General features: G+C 47.9%; 1 protein-coding gene across 4 annotated transcripts in view; it reads right to left on the bottom strand.

Annotated features, from left to right (window-relative positions):
• BCL11B (BCL11 transcription factor B) overlaps window positions 1-9,227 on the bottom strand; it is a gene marked incomplete at its 3' end in the record, with an annotated part of 91,762 nt that extends 82,535 nt beyond the window's left edge. For all 4 annotated transcript variants that reach the window (XM_083863061.1, XM_083863063.1, XM_083863060.1 and 1 more), the window contains exon 1: window positions 8,348-9,227. In XM_083863061.1, the coding sequence (XP_083719187.1) occupies window positions 8,348-8,405 (58 nt within the window). In that variant the 5' untranslated portion in view covers window positions 8,406-9,227. The remainder of the gene's footprint in view (window positions 1-8,347) is intronic.
• Between the last annotated feature and the right edge of the window lie 8,898 nt (window positions 9,228-18,125).

Here is an 18,125-nt window from a genome sequence, read left to right as displayed (position 1 = left end):
AGCCCCCGAAAGGCGGGGGACCTCACTGTGCCTCACTTTCCCAGCGGCTCTCCGGCGTATGGAGAGCGCACAAAGGCAGCGGGGGAGCAGCGGCAGGCGAGGCTGAGCCGCTCGGTGCAGCCGCAGAGCCGCCGCCGCCCGGCCCCACGTGCTGACCGGCGGCAGGTGCCGGGGCCCCGCTGGGCACGGCCGGACACCGGGACCCTGCGGGGAGGGCGCGCCGAGTGACCCGGCCGCTCTCTGCACCCGCACAGGGCTGCGAGGGGAAGGGCTGTGCTGCAGCGCCGGTACCTCAGACGCCTCTTGCAGCAGAGCGGATCTCTCAGTTTAACCCTCTGTACACACCTGAGACAGAGCAAGCCCAAGCATTGCCACAAAGAGCCGGGCAACGCACCAGGATTTAGGGAAAAGAAGAAAGAAAATGGCTCAATTACCACGCCGGACCCAAACAGGACAGAAGACAAGAATATCCAAGAATCTGCACAAATCTCCAACACTTGTCAGATGTTATTTCTTCAGAAACTATGTAGTGTTACGGAAGGGAGTAGTGTGTCTCTTAAGTAAACTATACATTCATAAAAAAAATATTTACTGCTTTTGAAAGCAGAAAATGTATAGTCTTTTCTATAGACTGCAGAAGCTGTAAATCTCTGCAGATAAAATGGGATGTGATGATGTGATATAAAAGCATTCTTTGTTCCCCAGTGAATACATTTGTTTTATTTAAAACTAAACGACAACCAAGGAGAGAAAGGAGTGCTCGGTGCCACAAAAGGAGAAGGAGCGGTATTTGGGTACAGGCTTTCAACTGGCATAGAAAAGAATACTGGAAGCAGAGATTCTTACCCAAGGATTTAAAAAGCATGATCAAAATTAAGTAATTAGTTCTGAGCATGCATTAAACATACAACAGCTCTGTTCTTTTCTTAAATATCAGACTCAAAGAGACTGCATTTTTCAATTGTTTATGGTACACTGTTGCTCATGTACAATTTTCTTGAGCTTTTTTTTTTTTACTTTCATAGAAGCATACTCATTATAACATTCAGCGAATTTATGGCTTCTTCCAGTGGCTTAGTAAAAGGGGTCATAAAAAAGTTAAGTAAACCAGTATGTTTTTTTCCTCTCCCTTAACTTTGGATTCCTTTTTTGTACAGTGCTGTCTAGTGCTTAGTCTTTGGAAAGTACCTTGGGCATATCCAGCACACACACAAATTATCAGCTGCTCCAGGAAAAAAACAAAACGGAATTTCTTGCACTGAGGCGACTACACAAAAGACTTGCATATGTCAAAAATACAGAACTAAGTCCCTGTGAATGCTGCACCATTAATCAAATCCCCGATCTGGTGTCACTTTTGCCAGTAAAATGATTATATTCTTCTAACCCCCTTCTACTGGCGCGTGCCTGCAATGCATGAAGTGTGTCCCTCTACTTTAATTTGTTTTCAAATAGCCTGCTTTAGGCATTTTTTATATATCCTTTAAAAAAAAACAAAAGAACAAAAAAAAAAGAAAAGCAAAGAAATAAGCTGCTACTTAAAGCTCCAGCAAGGGTCTACAGTACTGAGCGAGCAACAGCTTTTTAAGAAGGAAGGCAGACAGTGAGAAAATTTAACTGATGTTCAGGAGCCTCTGAGGCAGCAACTGAGTGCTGAGAAATGGTGTGCAGCCTGCCCAGATTACATTTTTAAAAAGTAAATAAACACCGAGGAGGAAGGTGCTATAGTACGAGCTGCTGAATGAATCATGCATTTATCAATGCATGCAGTTATTGATGCCTTTTCCCTCCCTCATTAAAAAGATACACACATATAAAGCCGTCTACAGACGATGCTGGTGCTTCACTAAGTGCTTTACTGGCATTGCTAACTTAAAGGCATTTGGGTAAACCCCAGACACTCTTTATTTTTCCACAGGCTTTCTCTGGACGGTACCAAAGGGAGACTAAATTCAACCAACAACTGCACTGCAACCCTAGAGAAACCGACCTGCCACCAAGAGTAGGAAATGCTCTGGAAAGGAGGCTGAGAGCCATTTTGGGGTAACAGGTCTCTGCAGGGAGGCTTTTCCACCTGGCTTTGACCTGAGGGAGTAGGAAGGGTGGGAGGCAGAGGAGGGAGCGAGAGGAAGGGGAGTGTGGATGTGTATGCACTTGGTGGGCAGAGGAAGGGGAGGAGGAGAGAGGGATAGCTGCTTCTCTTGATAAAAGTTAACAGTCATGCAATGGAAGGAAAGCCACAGTAAGTGAAGTCTGAGGTTTTGGGAGGGGAGAAAGGAAGGTTTTCCCCATGGCTGTGCAACACTAGGATCAGCAGCGGCCCAGGCACTGTGCACTTCAGCTTACCAGTCTGTCAATTGAGCTGCCTGCTGTCTATATGCTTCCAACTAGCTCAATTCAAACATTAAATGAAGTAGAGAAATCATCAGATAAATTACTGGTCCTCTCTACCCAGGAGTGAAGGGTTTTTGTACAGCTGATGACAGCCCTGATCCTTTGTCTGACCTAATTTACTTCTCTTGAAGGTTAGAAGAAAGCGCTCTTTCCTGTCACAGGATAACCTCCATCACATATTGCACCCTAAAAATAAGAAGATGTTTCTGCTATGCTAATAGTGCTGTAACTTGATGGACTTCTCAGGATGGGTCAAACAGATACCCAAATCTTCCCCTGTGTACACCACTAAATTATATGTTTGGGGAGGAAAGCGTCCTGCTAAAGTCTGTCCACAACACGCAAGCCGACTGCAGCAGAGAACAGCACAAGCCCCTTGGAGAAGCCTGTGAGCTGCTCAGCAGCAACTTCTACATGACAGATGTGATTTTGTGTTTATTTCTCTAGGAAAAAAAAAGAGAATGCTTATTTTCATTTGCAGGCACTACAGATAGTTTGCTCCAAGGACCTGAGGATCAAAGTACGGTAAACTATCTCCTATCAAATCCTCTCGGCAGGAGTACATGTGGCTTTCTGATATGTAATCGAAGCCAATTTCTGTCCATGTGTGTCTGCTTTGTTGCTGCACACATCTTGCCCTACAACTCCAGCTCCTTCACTCTGTGTTTTCGCATCCACTGGAACAAACATATGGATCTCCGTGGGTTCCCCCCGCTTCCCGCCACGCAGGAGCTCACTCATGTGCAGGTATCATTACCCCGGTCACTATCTGACAACAACAAATTGAGAATTTAAACATTGCCCGTTGACAATAAAAAGCGCCGTTTAAAACTAATTTTAATTAAAAACTCCTGTCCGCCCGAGTCAATTAATCAGCCGCGATTTAGTTAAAAAATAGATTTGTCTGGCTGTCAGCCTCTCCCGGCTAGCTCTATATAGATCTTCGCATGAAAATCAATACTACAACTTTCCGGCGAGCGCATTCGGCAGCGCGGTGCGCGGTGCGGGTCCGGCGGCGCATCCCGCGCGTCCCGCGGCGGGGCCATCGCACGGGCTGGGAGCTCCCCCTAGTCGCCAACCCCCGCCACTGGCGGCCCGGCCACACGGCAGGCTCCCGCAGCCGCCCAAGTTTATTTTGGGAAGTATTTTCCATCAACAAACAACACAAAGAGCAAAGGGAGCCAGGTAGGAAATGTTGGGAGACAAGCTAACGTGGTGTGCGAGGCGTTTTTGAAGCAGAGAGGTTTGTTCTCAGCGAGCTCAGCCCTTGGAGGAGTAGCTGGAGTCAGCCAGAGTCTATAAAGGATATCAAAAATTTGTACTGCTTCTTTGAGCGCACACTTCTCTAAGTCATAATTATTGCCAAATATACCACACGACAAGCCTTTGTTCTGAGGAGGAACACACATTTTGTGTAAAACAAGGGCTCCCACCATTCCTGTTAAAGGCAGCCAGTTTGTAAAATCATGAAGAGTTTTATTTCTCAGTATTTAAATAAGCCTGACAAAATATGCTCTGCATCTGCCGGCCAGAAAAAAAACTGCAAAATGGTTTCTCACCCACTGTATATCTATTTAAGCCACCAGACATATCAACCAAAAAGGGCAGAACAACCCACAGCCACAACCTAGTTACTCTGCACCAGTTCTAAAAAATATTTTTAAAGAGCAGAAACGATGAAAATGTGCCAGTATTTTTTTTTTATTATTTATCTTGTAAGTCCAATACAAATATATTCAAATGAAAGACAACCTGGAAATCGACAGCATACAACCTTTTTTTCCCCTGTCCTATTTAAAGCAAACATATGCAATGTCTTTTAAAAGCACGCTAAGCTTTTCTGTGCACAGCCATGCAGGTATTATGAAAAAGTCATCCATCCTTAAAATAATAGTAATTTCCTCTCTAATTCTTCAGTCACAGCTTACATTCTCTTTGTATTAGAGTTGATTACATTGGTGTGGGTTTTGTTCTGCAGGGAAAGTGCGTTAATTGCACTAAATCTAAATGCATTTTAAGAGAAGCTCCTTGGAGCAATTTGCAAAACTTTGACATGCAAAAAATCATAGGGGTTTTTTGTTATGATTTTTAATGACTACGTACAAAACAAAGTGATACAGGAAATTATTGCTCTTCCTAGGAAACCTGTTGACCAGGTACTGAAGACCTGCCTTGGGAAACCTGGTCCTCTGCCTGGAATTGTATGATTTTCCTGTGCCTTTCCCTTTCAATCTTTGCTGCTGCTCTACAGAAGTGTTCTTGCTTTGCCGCCTTCTGCAAAACTGCTACCAGCGAGCTTTTCACATGCTCTTGCCTTTCACATTTCCTCCAAATGCAAAATGCAGGGCTAGTTTGAAAACAGATTTCTTAAGTTAAAAATGGAAGATCTTAAGCTGGGAAATCAGCAATTTGAACCAAACCAAAATAACATTTCTTTGCACAGAGCAGCTCAACACTTCAGCCTCCTCCTCTATACATAATCAGTTCTTTTGCATTGTCCACCCATTTAAATGAGCTTGGCTAGCAAGTTTGCTCTGTCCACCATTAGTTAAGGAAGGTCCAGAGTTGCTCTTTTCTCTTCAAGTGTTTCACCTCTCTTTTTTTGTCCTGCACTATACACCATTACAAGGCTGCCTGGGCGAGCCTGACAAGGACAGGCAGGCCACTCCGTTTTGCAGTCTTAAAGACCACTGTGCTAATGAGATGCTGCAACTCTGGAGCACAACTACATTGCACTTTCTCTCCTTTTTGAGTTTGTCTTACACTCAGGATCTAACCGTTTCTCCAAACAGCAAGTGCTTGAAACACAATAAACTCCAGCTGAACAGTGTCAGAAAACCCTTCTCTCTCTCTGTCTCTCTCCCCATCTCTTTCCTTGCCTGGCAGAGATCTCCAATCCATCCTGAAATGCAGCTCCCCTGACAGATGCCAGAAAGGGAGACAGGGAGAAAAAAGCCCCAGCTAAACACAATCTAAAAGCAAGATTTCTGAAAACAGTATCAATTCATCCTGGCTTTGGGGGCTTGGCTTGGAATTGACTCTATTTTGTTGCAAGTGCTTTGGTTTCCTATTCTGCTAGCCCACTACTTTCCAAACTCCCCTTCAGAGAGGACACTGCCTGGCTGCTTTTCCCCCATGAATGACACTTCCCAAGGAGTGCAGTGACTGTGACCCCCTGTCCTGCCATCCCGCAGCTGTGGCTCAGCCCTGTGCGCTCAATGCCTGCGCTCCTGCTCCCCAGCCCCAGCCCCAGCCCGGCGCGGCTCCCCCGCCTCCCACCCCCTCCTCCCCTGGATACCTTCATTTTTTTTCTGCCACTGTTCAGTATGCAGCCTGATTTCTCCGCCAGCTTCCTCAGGATGGAGAGATAGATAAATACAAGAGGGGAGGGAGGGAAGCTCGTACTGCTCTGCTCTCCATTCCTCCCCCAGCCTTCCTGCTAAACCCCATTGTACACGCAGCTCCTCGGCACCTTTGAATACTCTCCTGCCTCATTATTTACCTTCAAGTACAGCGATCAGAAAAGGAGATCAAATTGGAATAACAAACCTACCTGGCTCTCTTCTCCACCCCCCCTTCCCCCCCTCCCCAAGCAGAACAGCAGCAAAAAAAGAAATGTTTCACCCATTGAAACAAATTCAGACGTGCGCAACAAAACAGATTTTCCGCACACCCCCTTTCAACACCCCACATCTCCTCTCAAGTGAGACAGAAAACAAGTGGGAGAAATTACGCTGGGCGATTTAGGTGGCTGTTGATGCTTTTTTCTTTTAAAAAGAAAATTTAAAAACAGAAAGGCGGGGAGGGGGGGGGGGGGGGGAATAAGAAGCCACCAACAAAAAAGGTGAGACATTTTCCAAACCGGATGGTTAAAATAAAAAATGCAATTAATGACGGGGAGGGAGTTGAGGAAGGGGGGAATCCACCTTTTATGGTGATGTAAATCTGACTCCAAAATAGCAATGAATTAAAAACAACACCACCCCCCCTACAAAAAGCTGAATACCAGATGCATCTTCATCAAGGTTCCACCAGCTGATGGGCTGGGGGTGGGGTGAGGGGTACTTTTTAAAAAATTAAGATGCACATTTAAAAAATATGCATATATATATATGTGTGTATGTATATATATATATATATATGGGGGGGGGGGGGGAAGGAATACAGCAACAGCGAAAGAAATTTATATTTCGGAACTCAAACCGTCCCCCAATAGCCATTCGCTATGAAAAGAAAATCCCAGTGGAGGTGAAAAAAATTATATACACATATATATCTCGATTCCCAAGGAAATCTTACAAACAGAAATTTATCACCGGTAACAAAGAAAGAGAGGAGCTCGCAAGCACCAAATGCTCCTGGCAGATGGCTCCTATTCTTGGCTTTCAGGGGAGGGGAGAGAAGCCGGGGAAATATTTTATTTATTTATTTAAATTTTTTAAAATCTCAACATAAATATTCGGATGGGCCGCGGCTCAGGCTCAGCCCCGGGCTGGCTCCGTGCGAGCCGCCGCCCCCCGCAGCACAACAACTTGCGGGCTCGTCCTGCGGGCCGGGGGGGAAGGGGGTGGGCAGGGGTCCGGCCGGGCGCGCCGGGCATTTTCTTACCGCCCCCCAAACTTGTCCTGTGCTATAGGAGGGAAATGAGGACCCCCCCCCCCCCCCCCCCCGAACTCCCCCGTCCCCGTGCCCCGGGGGTGTCGGAGCAGCGCGGGGCGCCGAGGGCCGCACGCCCCGGGAGGCGCCCCCGCATCCCCCCCCGCCTCGCTGCACAGGCCCCGGGGACGGGAGCGGCGGAGCGGGGCGCCCGCTGGGGAACCTGCCCCTACTCTGCCTGCAGGCACTCGCCCCTCTGCCTCAGCTTTAGGGGTGGGAACAGGGAGGAGGGGGATTCTGGTGCTGGGGGGAGGGGGATGCCTCCTTCCCTCCCCCCGTTTATTTTTTCCTTCTCTATTTCTTTTTTTGTTGTTGTTTTTTTCCTTTTTGGGGGGTGGGGGGGAGGATATGTGTGTATTTTCACTTACAATGGGAGCTTCAGCAAAGTGCAGCCTCCCCTCCTGCCCCGCAGGCGAGCCGGTGCCGCTGCCCGGGCCGCATTTCGAGCACTCCATCCCCGTCCCCGCCTGGGCTTTCCTGGCGCCCCCCGCCACCGACAGACACTCCCGCCCCTCGGCAGCCCCTGCCCTGCCTCTGGCCCCAGCCGAGCTGGTTCTGCCTTGCCCCGCGCTTGGAGGAGACTTCTTTTCCCCGCCGGCGATGCACCTGGGGCGGGCAGGGCGCAGCTGGCCGTTCTACCTGCCCCGCGCTGCGGTGCCGGGGGCTCGGCCCCGCCGTCCCCATGTGCTCCCCGCTGAGTCCCCCCGGCCGCTCCGCGTCTCCCTCCCTCGCTGCCCACCTTGATCCTCCTCCCCCCGTCCGCGGCCCGGCTGTCACGCCGAGCCGAGGCTCTCGGCCAACTTTTCCCACCGCTCCGTGCTGCCCCCGAGGCGAGGAACGGGGAGCGGGGCCGCGGGCGAGCGGCAGAGCCCCGGCGGGGCGGCCCGGGATGCTCGTGCCCGGCCTGGAGCGGCGCTCCCCGCTCCGCCGCCCCCCGCGCACGCAGCCGCTGCCCGGGAGAGCCCCGCGCCGCCCCGCGCCGCGCTCTGCCCGCCGGCAGCGCCTTCCCCGCTCTGCCCGCCCGCCTGCCTGCCCGCCTCACCTCCGCACCGCTGCAAAAACGCACAGCAAACTTCGGGCTTCTCCCCCCCTCCACCCCCAGCCCATCCCCCCAGCCACACACCCCCCTCCCCTCTTTAATTCCCTTCTCCTCTCCCTCTCTCTGAAGTCATTTACCAGCTTTGGTCGCTCCTGGAGTTTCCCCCCCTCCCCATCCCCCCCCTCCCCAACCGCTTCCTCCCCTTCCCTAATTTTGCTTCTCGATTTCGGCTCGGTCTGGTTCCAAGTTCAAACTTACGTGTGATAATCTCTCTTTGTGACAAGTGCTGCGGGTTTCCCTGCTTGCGACGGGACATTGCCCTGGCATTTACACTGGCATCGCCTGGAGAGCTGCACTGGTTTGGGGGGATGTGTTGGGGGGCCGATCCTCCTCCTCTTTTTTTTTTCCTCTTTATTCTTCCTCTTCTTTATCGAGTTCTTCTTTCAAAAAAAAAAAAAATCAAAAACGAAAAAAAAAAAGCCTCCTTTTTGTTGCTGCTGTGGTGCACTGGATGGGATTCCCTCTCAATTAAAAATCATCATCATCATCAGGAAAAGCTCTTTCTCGCTCTTTTTCTCTCTCACACACTGTCTTTTCTCCACTGCTTCTGCCACTTGGACTTCCAGATCTCTTCTTGAACTTAGGAGGATATGCACCGCCAGTGACACTTTTCTCTTTCCCTCTTTCCAGAGTGCTTGGCAAATTGGCAAGTGCGCTTTTCCACCAGGAGGGAAAAAAAAAATTAAAAAAAAAATTAAAAAGAAAAAAAAAAAGAAAATTAAAAAAATGTAGAAAAAAAGAAGAAAAGTACTAGAATTGGGATAGCCCCCACAAAAAAAAAAAAAAAAAAAAAAAAAAAATCGCCAAAAAATGTTTCTCAGAGATTGACCCTTGCTGGGTAGATATATAGAGAGAATTTTTTTGAAAAGGGGTAGCCGAAACTGTGTCTCCTCTTTCCCAGTTCAAGTGGCACTGCTTTGCCCTGGTGCTTTTGGATTGCCAGTGCTCCTGCACCACTTTGCACTCTTCCCCCCTCGCCTGGCACTGGGACTGGAAGGAAGGAAGCCCCCAGTGCAGCTGGGCTGGTGCTGGCTATTACTATTATATATTGCAATGTGAAGATGGCGGAGTCCTGGTTCTCTGGGAGCGCTCTGTCTCTCTATGGCTGGGGCTGCCTCTGTACAATGGGATAAAATTCAAGTTCAAGTGCGGACGTGACGTTTAATCTGCACTAGAGACAAAAAGACCCAGAGAGTAGGAGCACTGGGGGCGACTAGCGGTGGCTTTTTAACATTGTACCCTGCAAGAGAACAAGAAACGCCACTCGCACACACCGCACACACCGCACACGCACACACACACCGCACACACACCGGCTCCGGCACGCTCGGGGCTCGCCGCCGCTCCGGGCTTTGTGCACTGCCGCTCTCAGGACGCCGAGCGCCGGCGGCCGGGGAAGGAGAAGGGGGAAGGAATAAATCCGCATCCTCGCGCGCGGCCAAACTTCCCCGAGCCCGGCTCCGGCCGCGGCGGGGGCGGCGGGGGCGGGGGAGGCGGCCGGGGCCGGCGGGGGGCGCGGGGGGAGCCGCCGGCGCTGCCCGCCCGAGCCGCCCGTGCCGCCGCCTCGCCGCTGCCCATCGCGGCCCCGCTCCCTCCCGCCGCCCGGGCCCGGCGCTGGCTCCTGCTCCCGCCGTCCGGCTCCCCAGGGGTCGCGGGCTGTTCTTCCTTCCCTCCGGGCGCCGCCGCAGCATCTCGGCGGCGAGCGCGTTCCCCCTGCGTTTCTTTCAAACAGTTTTACAACAACACAAATATCTGTGTGGGCTGGGGAGAGGGATTTTTTTCCCCCTCCTCTCTCCCTACCCGAAGCGCGATGGTAGCGGGACACGCGCGCACAGCCGATCCGCACACGCACACACGCACCGACCTTCTCCCACCCCCAGCCCCCCTTCCCTTAAAATCCTGGCAGAGACTATTTTTCCTTCGAGAAATTAAGTCTCAGCCACGAAGGGAGAGACGCCGAGTTCCCGGGAACTGCATCCCAGTGCACTTGTCCTCCCATTTCACACGCAGGTAAATGCCCACAACTGCGTGCCTTTCTAACTTGGAAGATTCTTGGAAACCAACTTTTCCCCCTCTTCCTCCGCTCTCCCGACCCGTCTCCTGAGATCGTTTCTCTCTCTTCCTCCTCCCCCGATAAGTAAACAGTTCGGTGCAAACAGCTTTTCAGCACCAGGTCTGGCCAGGGCGAGGGGAGCGGGGAGAGGGGAGGCCTGGGGCTGGGAGGCAGATGGAGCAGAAATCCACGGAACCAGCCTGTGCCCGGACCCCACTTGGAGACCCGCGCTGCACTCCTGTCATTCACTTTCCACGTTAAATGAGTGTTTTTCCTATTAAATCGTAAGAGAGTCTTGAGGGGACCAGAACTCATCTCGGTGCCCTTAATCAGCTTTGAGAAGTTATTTGGCTAAACAGCATCGCTCTCGCCTCCTCCAGCAAATCTGCCTCTCCCTCCCCACGCCCGCCCGCTCCCAGCTCCCGTTCCGGGGCTCCAGAGCCGCAGCCCGGCCCGGCCAGCGCCGAGGGCACCGCACCCGGCCTGGGGCTGCCCCCCGGGCCCTCCGCCTCTGCCAGCGCTCGGCAAACGCGTCCGAGACCATTATCGGCGCTTAAACTGCTGCGATTGTTCGCCCCGTGTGTTCGGTTTGTTCTGCGGGGTCCTGCAGAGGAAAATGACCGTGGGGATGGCAGGGGCCCCGCTGGGCGGGGAGGGACCGGTGCGCGGCCCCGGGGCCCCGAGGGGGAGCGCCCAGCCCTGCCCTGCGGGGCTGCCGTGTCCCAGTCGGGGTAAAGGATGCGGCACCTTCGCGGGAGAGCGGGGGGAGAAGAGGCTCCCTCAGCTCGCTGCCCTCCGCCCCCGCGGGAAGGGGCCGGGAGCGATCAGCGGGCACGGAGTTGCCCGCACTGCTCTCCCCGCTTTGGTGCCTCTGTGCTCGCTGCTGGCGGGGCCGAGAGGCTTTGTGCTGATGTGCCGCTGCGCCCAGCGGGGCCCGTCCCCAGGCCACGCCGCGGGGCTGCGGCCACCGGGCCCTCGTGGGGTGCAAAGTCCGGCCGGCGGCGGCTGCAGCCGCTCTTGGGCGAGCTGCAGGAAACTGCACCCCTTGGGAGCGCGGCTTATCGGGAAGTTACTGGGCATCATCTGTTGATTAACCAGTGTCTTCCAGTGGGCACCGAGAGCGGGAGATAAGGGCGGCAATGATTGACCAGGCGGTCTCCCCGGGGCCGCCGCGAGTCCCCTCCCGTCTCTCCGGTGCGGGCAAGGCTTCGGGGCTTGAGCCCCCGGCCTGCCGCCTCCTCCTCCCCCACCTCCGAAAATACATCCCAATAGAGGGGAAAAAAAAAAATTCCAAAGTGATTTCTCAGTCTTCTCTTTCCTCCCCTGTCTGGCACTTGTGATCATTAGCACTGAAAGCTGTTAATGTCTTGTCTCACAGCTCCCCCTTTAGTCTCTCTGCTCTCCCTGTCTCGCGTTCAAAGCCAGATCAATAGCAGGCTCTTTCTAACCTTGACCTATCCCTCGACCTGCCTCCATCTGCAGCTGGCCCCGCGCTTCTGTCTCTCCCCACTCGCCTCAGCAGCCCCTTGCGAGGGCCCGGTGTCCCCGGGGGCTGCCCTGGCCCGGCTTTGTCCCGGGCTGCGGGGCCGCGCCGGGCTCTCGCCGCGGGCAAAGGGCTGAGGCCCCGCCGGTCCGCACCGCGCTGTCCTGGGGCTGCGGGTCAGCTCCGGCCTCCGGCACCGGCCCGCAGACTCGGGGCGGCACCTCCCCACCACAACAATAAAACAGCCAAAACCTCCTCAAAAATATCGCCACAAGAAAGAAAAAAAGGCCAAGCAAAATGGGAGCATAATGTGCAAGAAGAAAACATGCTTTTTGATAGCTTTAAAAGTACCATGGTCCCTTGTTTTAAACTAGGGGGGGAGGAAGCACTCTTTTGCACTAAATGTCTTGTATGGAGATAATAATCTTTTCTGTCTTCATAATATGTAAGGGATTTGAGGAGTTCTCATACAGAAATACCATCCTTATAGGAAAAAACAAGCTAATCTGATGTCAAATATTTCATTTTATCCTATATACAGCAAGGCATGCTGACTCAAGAACTATCAGCACACAGGCTGAGTTTCTGGGTTTCTCCTTTTTTTTTTTTTTTTTTTTTTTTTTTTTTTTTTTTTTTTTTTTTTTTTAATCAGGCAATTTCTTTAGCTAAAATTTGGCACGGATATAGATGAATAAATAACATCAGCTTCAGTGTAAAGAGGAAGTCCCAATATCCTCATGGAGGATAATCAGGATGGGCCGCTTGGACATTTTTTGAATGCATTTCCACTTTCTCCCCATTTGGTCAAGTTAACTTTTCAGTGGAAGAAAAATTGTAGCTGCAGATTCTGTGTGATGTGATTTTGGTTTCTGCTCTGTCTTTAGTGTGAAAGCTTATGCCAAGTTAGAAGTAAATTGTTTTTGATACAGCTCTGGGAGTTGGGGTGGGGGGAGAGAAGGGGGGGAGGGAGGGAGGGAAGAGGGAAGGAAGGAAGGAAGGAAGGAAGGAAGGAAGGAAGGAAGGAAGGAAGGAAGGAAGGAAGGAAGGAAGGAAGGAAGGAAGGAAGGAAGGAAGGAAGGAAGGTTTGAGACTATCTTGACCTAAATGAGGCTACTGTCCTCATTATTTTTGAATCTTTAAATGTTGCTGCTTGAGAGGGAAAAAAAAGGAAAAAAAAGAAAATAAACAGAGGGCGTTGATCTGTTCAGCTTAGTTAGCCGCTCCACCTTGTGAAACGGCACAGAAACACAGGATCTAACCAGATCATATTTACATACATATTAATAAAGCTCCCGAGGTGGCAGTTCAGCCTTCACATACAGAGCAAGGATCTCTGCGAGTTCTCATTTTAGACCCATAAAAACAGATAAAAAGAGGTCTTTTGGGCTTCCCTGAATATTTTTCTGCAGTGGTTTTATATCATTTCTGAAAATTACATAGTTAAGTGGCATCAAATTTCTGGGTGATATAATAACTCAAAATGTGTAAATTTTTTGTATCAAATCACTTTGCAGCCATAAACAGAGCTTCAGAACCTCAATTAGAGGAATGATTTGGTGGGGTTTTCATTTATGGCAAACAGTAAAATCGTTCTTGTTATCTATTCAAATATATATAAATTGCAACATTTATTCACTTGATTTTCTTTTCCATGACACTGGTGTATTTGAGAGTGCAGTGAAATGAAGGCTTAAAAGGATAATGTATTATCCCCTGCCCCATTCCCAAGACTTTTTGGAGTGAGGCAAAAGGGATGAAGATTTTGCTGTGTTTTCAAGACATTTGGTGTCCCTTTATTTTTGGTGGCTGTGACTTGCTGATGTTTTTGGAGTGAATTTAGAAAATTAGATTTTTCTCAATATTTACATTCTAAACCTTCCTAGGAGTCCCTTCCTCAGTCAGTCATCTGTGAGTTCTTTTGCTGGGTTTTTGTTTGAGTTTTTTTTTTCAATTCACACAGGGTCTCTCATTTTTCTAACTCTTTCAAAGTGTCAAATATATAAGGTAAGAGTCCAAATTCTGGGGCTGAGGTTTCTCCCAGACCTATTTTTTCTCAAAAGAAAACACACACACACACACACACACACACACACACACAACAAAAAAAAAAAAAAAAAAAAAAAAAAAAAAAAAAAAAAAAAAAAAAAAAAAATTGAACCAGCAAGCCAGAACAGAAGAAAAACACTGGTTTAATTTTGAGGCTTTTTTTAAAAATCACATAAAATGCAAGATCAGTCCATGTTTTCCTTCTTTTAAGCTTCAGATTTTCTGACAGTAGATATCCAGTTGCATCCCCATTGAAATCACTTGCAGGACCTCAGGGACTTCAGGGAGAGCTAAATCTGCCCCTACATTAGTGGCTTGAGGGTCTTTCTAAAAGATAATTCTGTCCAGCACCTTCTCTCATCCTGCAAAGGACTCTCTTCACCTGTGTGCATATGCTGACAGGCAAAGATAGAGGGGAACATGCTTTACAAGCATCCAACACAAAAAAGAGTCAAGCATTCCATCTGCTATAAGTGCTCCATCCCACTATGAATGCCATTTGTGCATCCACACAGCACCCGCTTTAGGGCAAAAAAAAAAATTGAAGGAAGATGGGCAAAACCCGCTGTTGCTGGGGAGGCTTTTTTTAAAAAAACCTGGCACATCTTTTCTAACGACTTCAATCCAAGGATTGTTTGTGCCTTTGGAAAACAAATGCCATCATTGCTTGGTACAGTAAGCTAAGTTTTGTGAACCAGCACTAAATTCATCCAAAAAAAAATTCCCCGAAAACAATTGAACTTGAGGGCTATTTTTGCCTGAAGAAGTACTTTGAAAACTTGGTCCACTATGGAAATGCATAACAGTCTTGCATGAGATATTCATGTACAAGTTGGCTGGCATATGGTGGGGACAAAGAACCCTCTTCCTTCCACAGGTATTCCTCAGAACTTACACAAGCTGAAATTTGGTACAGCTCTCCTCTTTTTTCAAGTGCAAGTTTCAACCCATTTCTTCTCTTTCAGATGATTTTAAGAGGATTTGAAATCTTTAGATTGTTTAAAATAACAAAGGCCTCTAAGCTCTGAATGTTGCAATGAAATCTTCAGCTTGAACTAATGACAGAAACATTCCAGCCTGTCTCTTGTGAATCATGAAAATCTGAATCTGAACATCAGAAAAGAGCGGCAGCCCATTCATTCTTGTTCTTTTTCCCTCTACCTTCGTCCTACCTTATTTTATTTAAAGAGGGTATATCCATAGTAACAAATTAGCATTGTCGTTATTATTATTTTTACTATTTTAACTAGTGCAACGGAACTCAAACAGGGAAATTCATCAGTTTCTAGGTTCAGTATCAGCCTCTGCAGTTTCATTATTCCTGTTGACAATTGCAGATGGCAGAAATGTGGATTCCTGGCCAGGGAGTTCTTGTATATTGCACCCAAATTACACATTCCTGTTCATAAAGAGTGGAGCAAAGTATGAATGTTAGCATCATTGCTCGTGTCTCAGGCAACTACTCACATCTTAATTGAAAATGATCAAATAACAGTATTCTCTTCGACAAACAAATGACAATGTCTTGCCACACTTGCTGAGGACAGTTGAGCAGGAAAGCTGGGGGCAACAGCTGGGGTTGGCCCTAACATACTGAGAACACACACATGTGCACACACATGCATGCTTCAGCCCTGGATTGTGTTCTCTTCCAGCTCAGCTCCTTAAAGAATGCTGCTGCTGACTCCAGGAGCATGCTTCCCACTCTCCCAGTTGTGATTTCACCATCTCCCTGTGCTCCTCACTTCTGGCCTCTGAGCATGAACTGCAGGTCAGTGCCACAAGGACAGATCAGCTCTTTCCCTCACCTCCACTGCTGCTCTGAAAAGCAATACAGAGTGATCAGGCCACCTCAGTGCTGAGTGGACCAGAGGTTTGATAGCCCCCTAGTCAAATGCCACTGAGAAGCAGAGCATGTACAGAGCATCAAATGAAGTCTTCTCTGAGCCAACTGTTCCACCTGGACCCCACTACAAATTATTGTTTTCAATTACCACCTGTGTACTCCTTCCCATGCAACTTATTGATGTAAAATTACAACAACACTGGTATAAATAAGTTATGCTGTGGTTGTAAAATGGAAGAAATTTTGTTGTAGCAATTATGTTCAGCAAGATGACAAAATAAATTTCCAGTGCTGTGCTTGCAGTAACCTGGGGAATTTAAACCTCATAATTTCCATTCATTTCAGATAATTTGGAGTAATTTCTATATGTAATAACTTTGTAATGAAAAACACAGCGGTACTGAAGTGATTTCAACTCTTTTTTTTTCCTATGGTATACATGGCACAAAATAAATAATAAAAATAATATTCCCTTTTTGTATGTGTTTGGTAATTCTTTCAGCAAAATCATAAACTAATACCAGGACTAAATCTCTGTCCATGAAATGAAAAATAAATTGAGTTAAAGAAAGTGAAAAAGTATGAAAGGCCTTGGATGTTTTATTGTGACTTTATTAAATTGTATCATCTCTATGCTCTATGGTATCCCCAGGGGTTACTGTTCTGGGGAAGGGCAGAGAGCTAGACAGATACATGTCCCTAGATCAAAAGCAGAGATGGTTGGAAGAAATTCATAAAAAAGTGCTTAATTCAACCCCTTAATTTTTAAAATGGAAACTAGAAATAATAATAAAATAATTTTTTTAAAAAAATATGAGAGAGGTGTGGTATGGTACAGGACAAAAGGCACAAGTTGCTTTGGGGCACTGATTTTCATTAGTGCATTTGATGGTAAGTTACTTAGAGACTGTAAACATGTGTAATCACGGAATGCGTTCCAATACAAGGGAATAGCATTTAATTAAAGATAAGAAAGAGTGCTGTACATCACTGAAAAGCTGTATCTGTGTCCTACTTACCATCACAACACAGGGCTATTATTACACAATAAACAAGAAATCATGTGCTCTGATTTGTAGAAAACAGTGAATTGTTTGGGGAAAATAATAATACGATACCAGTAATGCTAATAATGCTTTGCATTTATGTCTCCTATGCATCTCCAGGTAGTTTACAAAGGTCAGTAATGGTTGAAATGCTTGTCCTAATAAGAAGAAAAAGGAAGCATAAGAGGTGTTCCTATAACCTTGAAAGGTCACCCAGCCAAGCTGCAGGACTGAATCAAAAATGCAAGATTACCAGGCTGAAAAATGGTTCTCTTAACTGCTAATACCCACCTCCCAACAGCACCTCTACCTCTCTTTTAAAACAACAGCAATATGAAAATGTCATGTGATTACTCTTGAGCTGTACAAGACAAGGGTCAGCTTGAGTAAATTCCCCAATGTCATACAGAGATGGTACTCAAGGTTTGCACCTGCACACCCTTGAATTTGCTCGGTGAGTGCTCCTTACCCATGGCCTGTGCTGTAACCCTGCCTGAAGGCTGCCTGAAGATAACATGGAATGCAGGAGGACTGAAGGTTTATGACAGACCACTGGAAATGTTATCTGGAGATCTTAAAACAGCAGTGCTGGGTAACCAAAACTACTGTCTGCTCAGAGAGGAGGAAGGAAAAAGGCTAGAAAAGTCTAGAAAATATTTTGATTTTGAAGGGACACATCAAGGGACACATGAAGGGACACGGAAAACCAATGCACAAATTCTCAAATTGGGACTTGCCTGATACTGAAACCAGGGGTCATTAGGTACCTAAGTAACTCTTGAGACTCTATTGCCAATTTGATCAAGTCAGAATTTGTCATTCAACACTTTATGTCCCAGGTCACCAGGAGATGTGGGTCCAGAGGCTGTACTCCAGCAGATTCTTTGGACAACTTAGATCTGGAAACACAAGAGGAAATGTAAGGGAAGTAAAAGTCAGCCACAGTACAACAGCGCACAGCAGTTGGCACCAAGGTTTTAAAAATACAGATCCCATCCCCAACCTTCACACTAAAGAAATGGAAATGGAAACAAAGTTCTAAAAGCTAGAAGCAGGGAGAGGTCAACAGCAACATGTAGTGGCAGGGAGCTAAAAAACTCTGATCCCTCCATCAAAAGCAGCCTCAAAAGCAAGGACCAAAATAGAACCCACTTGTGGTCACAAAGTTGAGGGGCTGCATTTGAATAGTGGCTCCTGTGTCTCTGTATCTTTGTGTAATGATGTTGCAGCTACTGAGAAGAGGGAGCTCTGCTGCTGCTTGGAGCCTCCACACCAAAGCCCAGGAATGTTTTTGAAATCTATTTTTTAAACATATATATATATGTAGATATATATATACATATATATATATATATACATCTGCTCATTCTATCTTTTGTGAATTTTCTGATCCCCCTTCAGAATTATAGATAATTGCACTGCCTTCCACTAAATTGCTCAAGAATTCAATATATACTTTCCCAAGGAGTATTTTTAAGTGAACGTGTTAGTGCCTATAAGGA

The sequence above is a fragment of the Zosterops lateralis genome, assembly GCF_965231275.1.
Source record: "Zosterops lateralis genome assembly, chromosome: 6".
NCBI classification, from domain to species: Eukaryota; Metazoa; Chordata; class Aves; order Passeriformes; family Zosteropidae; genus Zosterops; species Zosterops lateralis.
This window is presented reverse-complemented; position numbering and strand designations above follow the sequence as displayed.